At 35.6% G+C, this 6006-nt stretch overlaps 1 protein-coding gene across 5 annotated transcripts; it reads right to left on the bottom strand.

The window, feature by feature from the left end:
• LOC140966849 (uncharacterized) lies at nucleotides 1-5526 on the bottom strand. 5 transcript variants are annotated; one of them, XM_073427120.1, is made up of 6 exons: nucleotides 5285-5526; nucleotides 2571-2792; nucleotides 1899-2037; nucleotides 1691-1819; nucleotides 1514-1604; nucleotides 1-188 (listed from the first exon to the last, which is right to left on the bottom strand). In XM_073427120.1, the coding sequence occupies exons 2-6, from the start codon at nucleotides 2672-2674 to the stop codon at nucleotides 31-33; spliced, it is 621 nt and encodes a 206-aa protein (XP_073283221.1). In that variant the 5' UTR covers nucleotides 2675-2792; nucleotides 5285-5526; the 3' UTR covers nucleotides 1-30. The 5 variants fall into 5 exon arrangements, 4 of the variants coding, with proteins under 4 accessions (XP_073283221.1, XP_073283222.1, XP_073283219.1 ...); XM_073427121.1 differs by lacking the exon at nucleotides 5285-5526 and adding an exon at nucleotides 4156-4277; XM_073427118.1 differs by lacking the exon at nucleotides 5285-5526 and adding an exon at nucleotides 4156-4176 and having other exon boundaries at nucleotides 2571-2698.
• Between the last annotated feature and the right edge of the window lie 480 nt (nucleotides 5527-6006).

Here is a 6006-nt window from a genome sequence, read left to right as displayed (position 1 = left end):
CAAAATTTTGAGAGAAAAAATGTTGTATAACTATGATAGTTTGGTAATAGTTGCCCGTGTTCCATTTTCTGGCATAAAATACCGGGGAAGAAACGATGGAACGGCAAATGCAACCATGAGACAAAACAATACCAGAACAGCAACATACCAAGCCTGGTGGGGAATACCCAGCAAAAGTTCATCACAAACTGCCAAGATGATCGAGAAAATGTGAGAAATTCGTCGAATTCAACAAAATATGGATTCACGGATAAATATTCAGATAAATGCATGCATGAAACATCTATTGCATCAAGAGAAGATGTTACAAAAGCTGGAGACAACGAGATGTCATAAAACCATGTACATCGTCGAGCAATCATGCAAAAGTCTATGTTGAACTTCCAAGACATCGATGAATCGCATAAGGGGAGTTGCGGACAAAAAACAGGCATATTGCTCCCCTATACAAGGAGTTGTACAAGAGTTATTGGAAGTGATGAAATGCGTATCCCTCGCATGCAAAACAGTTCATGCACTCAAAACCCACCTCCTCTAAAAATGCAATAAGCTATAACCCCCCTATGTATCTAAAAATGTTGCTCACTGACACTGAACAATGACAATTACCTTTTAATATACTTTATGTAAATTGGGGAAAACCAAATGCAATGCCCATTCTAAAACCAACTGATGAATGAAGAACCCTACGTTGAAGGTGGAAAAGGCTGATGCTTTGAGATTTTTAAGGATTCACTCCATACTCCCCTGCTGTATTTTAATATTCTCTGTTTCAGGCTAAAAAAAACTCGTCCACCCCAAGTTCTTAGAAAAATTTCTTCATAAATATCAGTCTTTCAACTTGAAGGAGCGACAAAGCCATGAAATTAACTCAAAGAAAAATTTAGTTGTCATATTAATCAACGTAGCAGCATAGCAACTGTAAGGATTAAATTTCGCTATAAAAAACAACAATACTCAACCATCAAGACCAAACTGAGCGAGCAGTATATTAAAACTCCTCAACTTACATTTACTGAAACATACATAAGATCAAGAAAATACCAACTATGAAATGGGAAGATTAAAAAGAAAACAGAAAAAGAAACATGGTTATTATAAATTTCTGAAATAAGGAGTATGGATTGCTAATATTAAGGGGAAATTCTATAAATTTCTACATAAACAGCAGGGGTGACAACGGACATAATAAGGAGGGAGTTTTCAGCAAGATTTTTAATTTTTATATACACGAGGGGGCCATGCCAATTAAAGTTTTAGAGGGAATAATCTGCCAATTGATTTTTTTAGTGGAGAATAACACACTTCACAGGCAAAAATTGGGAAAAAAAAAATTTGAAGTTGGCAGAATGTAAAAGGAACTAACTGGTTGTGGGGTATGTGGGGGAGCTCAACAAATTCGTTTAAGAACATTTTGGCAAAATCCTTTCCTATGAAGAACTGAAGAAATTGTCATATGCCTGTAATAAGAGTTAACAATAAGTTAGAAAGTAGAAACATATGATGGTAGTACCTATATTGAAGATGACATATTCTTGTTCCCGTTTCCCTGGTATTGCAACAAACCCCTCAGGCTCAACATTCACCAGAACAGATGTTTCACTCTGTCCAAAAATTCCAACTGAATAAATTCTCACATAGCAACAAAATGGGCACAAGAATTTTTCGATGTTAAAAAGCATCAAAAGACCTGGTCACTCAATGAAAGCATTCCATCAGTCTTGAAAATTAGTTTTTCTGTATTGAGCAATTTTCTTCCTCTGTTGGAAGTCAAATCTGTAATACCTCTGCTCAGTTGCAAAGTGAAAGCAGAAGGTATCTGGTATTTGTTTCATCTTGTCAAAAATATTATCAACAAAGTTTTAATGACAATAGAAAGAAATAAACAAGCTGCATACAGAAGCCGGATATGATATCTTCACTTCATACCACGTGTGTGGTCTCAAACCTTGCAACTGGTAGAGGCGTGCACCATTTTGTAATGGCAACATCTCCCTAAAAAGCTCCTCACCAACCCGCATAACTTGTCGGCCAATCCTGTAAAATTTCAGTGAGACCAAATGATATGAAACAAAGCTAAACTCAAAATTTTCAGCTACGAATCAACCAAATGAAATAATGCTCATGTAAGAAGATGAATTTGACAAACAAAAAAGATCGAAGTATATAAACAGCCCAAAATGGACCAACAATAGTAAAGTCAATAAATTATGTAAAAAAAGTTATCTAGATAACTTGAACCGTAGTAAAAAAAATGGGAATCTCATGGTAGCAAAACAGAGAACAAAAATGCTGACATACTCTTTGTTTCCTCCTTAATTTCGTTAATACTTATGATTTTCAGTTGTTCCATAAGAAAACAGAAATGGTCTGGTTTCAACGAAAATTATTCTTTATAAAGCTTTGATATTAACAAAAAGGAGAACCAAAACTTGAAGATTTTCAATTGTTCCACAAAACATCAGAAATACAAATCTCTTTTAGAGCAAAATATTGTCCAATCCCTACAAGAAGTTAAATCTCCTATACAGCTCGAAGTAATAAAAACCTCCAAATCATCGATCACTTACCCGCTTCCATGGATGGATGTCATGTAGCTGAGTACAAAATACACAAAGATCAACCATCTTTTTAGTCCGTCAAAGGCGTCTCGCTTCCACTCAATTTGAAACATGAAAAACTTCTGAAGAACCAGAATCTAGTATAACAGAACATGCGAACAAAAATGGGAAACACCAAAACTTATTCAGTTATTTCACTTCGCAGGAAGCATCTTCGCATATGTTAATTACCTATGAGCAAAAGAAAAATACACGACGATTTCGAATAATAAATCATCATGAAAACTGGAATAATTAACTGATAAACCGCGCAGACAAAAAAAGAAGATAAAAACGAAGTAAAAACACCATATTTTGAAAATCAGATCACTGCACAAAACACGAGAGATCAATGGAAGCTGAACCCAGCTGATCGGTGAGGGACGAAAATTCAGGGGATTAGTGCTCTATGTTATAGTGTTTTCACAGTTCAGTTCCCCATTTTTCGAGTATCACAAATTAAACCCTCATCTAGCCTATTCTTTCTCATTTTAACCCTTCTGTTGATTTAAGGGTTCAAATGAGAAGGCCAAGTAAGTAACAAATGACTACCAATCACCCTAATATCATATACTGAAAGCCCAGATTTCATTACACCTCATCGATTGCAGCATACAAAATAATAAAGCGCAGATTTTAGACCAATGGACAGTGACCGTTATTAGAACTAGTAATTAATATTACTTTCAGTTACATGATAGTTGTACATAACTAAGGAAGATTACAATTTTAGTCTGGTAAATTGACATATTTTGGATTTTAGCTCTGTAATTTGACAACGTTTGATATTCATACTGTAAATTGGATTTTTTTCTTTTGGTCCTTTTTTCAGTCATAAGCCAATAAATAATCGAATATTGTTTATTTGACACCGATGATCTCCGGCGTATCTCATGTAGCAAAAATAAACCTATATTACATATTAAAATAAATCTAAACAAAAAGTCAAAAACAAAAAAGAATAATAAGTCAAAAAGACAAATAATATTTCAAAATTGGAGGAAAAAAATTGTCATTTTTCGTTATTTCTACTTAGATAGATTCTAATGTGTTTAATATATGCTATATTCTCGTCACACGAGTCATGTAAGAGAACATCAGTGTCAAATAAATAATAATTGGTGGATTTAGCGGTATCAAGGAAAAAAAAAAGCTAAAAAAAAAAATACAAGTTAATTGATTAAAATCTAAGATTGAAAAGTTACATTATTAAACCCAAAACATGCCAACTTGCTGGACTAAAATTGCATTTTTCCAAGCATAACTATATTCTCAGTTGTCGGGTCGGGTACCATAGGGCTCGGGTTCGTCATGTCGGGTAACTGACTAGTTTTTGACTAATCGAACCCGATCCGAATTTTTCGGATAACTCGGGTACTTCGCGGGCGGTAACCGAACTTAGAATCCTCTTTCCTTGAAAAAACAAAAATTCATGTTTTCTGAACATTTTAGAACATATAAAGGCAGACTGTTGAACACAGTATGCCCAACAAAGCAAGCGTAGAAAGAAAGAGAGGGCAAGAGCCGATATGATCTTCAGTGAATCAGTGCTTACGTGCATGCTCGCCGTGTCACATTCACATACACCTTCACGGCGTCGAATCGATTGCTTGGGACGGGTTGATCGGGCTTAGAGCCGCCGCAAGAGAGAGTAAAATCACAAATGGTAAAGTGGAATAATGGTTTGGAAAGGAGAATGCTTACACCAGGCTTGGAGAAGGAGAACACGCACTGATCTTATGTAACATTTGCGTGTGTGAGGATGTGCGCTGCCCTACTCCCGAAGACCCAACAAGGCCAAGTTATAAAATTCAATAAATTAACTTGAGATTTTAAATCTTGTTAAACAACTTGTAAACCTAAATGTAAACATTCAGTTTCAAACCTATCAATGGAAGTCTTACAATTAAATGATGAAATTTAACAAAGTTCCTCAACACTCAATATTGAATAAAAATCTCTCCAATTCTAGAAATACAAATTAGAATAATAAAATAAGCTCAATCACTGAAATCCTCAACATTAAACAACACTGGATCTACGCCCTCTGCCAGCCCCAAAAAAGTATTTTCCCTTCAACGTCAGCCAGTTCGACTAGAAAAACCTACTGGAATAAGATTGCTTAAAACTGCAGCTTCTACCCTGGATTCTAATTATTCAAGCCTAATTTTGTTCTTCACATTTAACCAAAATCAAATCAAAAATAAAATAGATGAGGTTAGAAAACATGTAAGGCTCGGATTGTCTTACCAAAGGCAAAAACGGATACGGGATTTACTAAATTATCGAGCTTTTACAAAAATTTATCGATGTCTTTCTGCATGAGCCCATCCTAATTTGTTAAGTATTGAATGAAAATCTCCTCTAAAATACCAAATAGCCAATTCCATCATTATCATCCTTGACCATCTCCTCCTCCACATAATATATTCATTCATCTCCTTCATTTAGTTCATTACCCGAATTTCATACTATTTTTCAACCTAGTTCAATTTGACTCTATAATTAAAACTTCATAAAAATTTAATAAAAAAACCCATAAACAAATCTGAGATCTAAACAATTCAAAATAAAATCTATCGTAAGTTTCTAGATTTATTTTCCACATCACAATATTTATTAACTAATGCTGATAACCTCTTACACTCCAAAGTAGATCTAATTAATAGTGTTCTTAGTTATACCTCAAAGCTGAAACACGAGTAGCATGATTTGCCCGAGGATAAAGGGAATCAAATGGTTTTCCCTGTGCTGATTTTCTGTAGAATCCCAAGTATGTAATTTTGAGTGCAACTACCGGGAAGGGATTGAGAGTTTGGGCTTTCGTTCTAGGAGAAGAGATTTATTTTCCAAGACATGAAAGTTAGGGTAATTTTATTCCTGAGGAGTTTTGGGGAGGAATTTTTGTGAGGTAGGCGCTCAATTGTGCCTAAATTGTTCTTGTTATAAATGGAAATGGATCAGACGTTGCTAAGCATTGTGTGCCTGCAGTCCCGGCCAGCTCTGGTATAATGATTCTTGTTTGCTTGTCTTCCAGAAAGAACCTGCTCTGATAGGGCTTCAGCCACTTTCATATGACCCGGTCAGATCACCAACCAATCATGACCCATACATCGAAATTCGTCGAGAGAAGCAATGATTGAAAGAGAGAGGATATTCAAAGAGAGTAGATTCATACCGCCACACGAAGATAGATCATAGATTCCCGTTCCTCGGATGAAGGCAGCATTGTCAAATGCCGAGGCATCAGATTCTATCACCAAGCTAGAACAAGGAAAACCTACGAGCGCCGGAAATCGACTTTCATTGAATCCAAATAAGCTTCTCAAATTTTTCGTAGGTCAAAATTTTCTGAACGTACAATATCTTCGTGCTATATCAGCAGCCACACCACACAGCCGGGACC

Source organism: Primulina huaijiensis, unplaced genomic scaffold (assembly GCF_012295235.1).
Source record: "Primulina huaijiensis isolate GDHJ02 unplaced genomic scaffold, ASM1229523v2 scaffold208126, whole genome shotgun sequence".
Lineage (NCBI taxonomy): Eukaryota > Viridiplantae > Streptophyta > Magnoliopsida > Lamiales > Gesneriaceae > Primulina > Primulina huaijiensis.
This window is presented reverse-complemented; position numbering and strand designations above follow the sequence as displayed.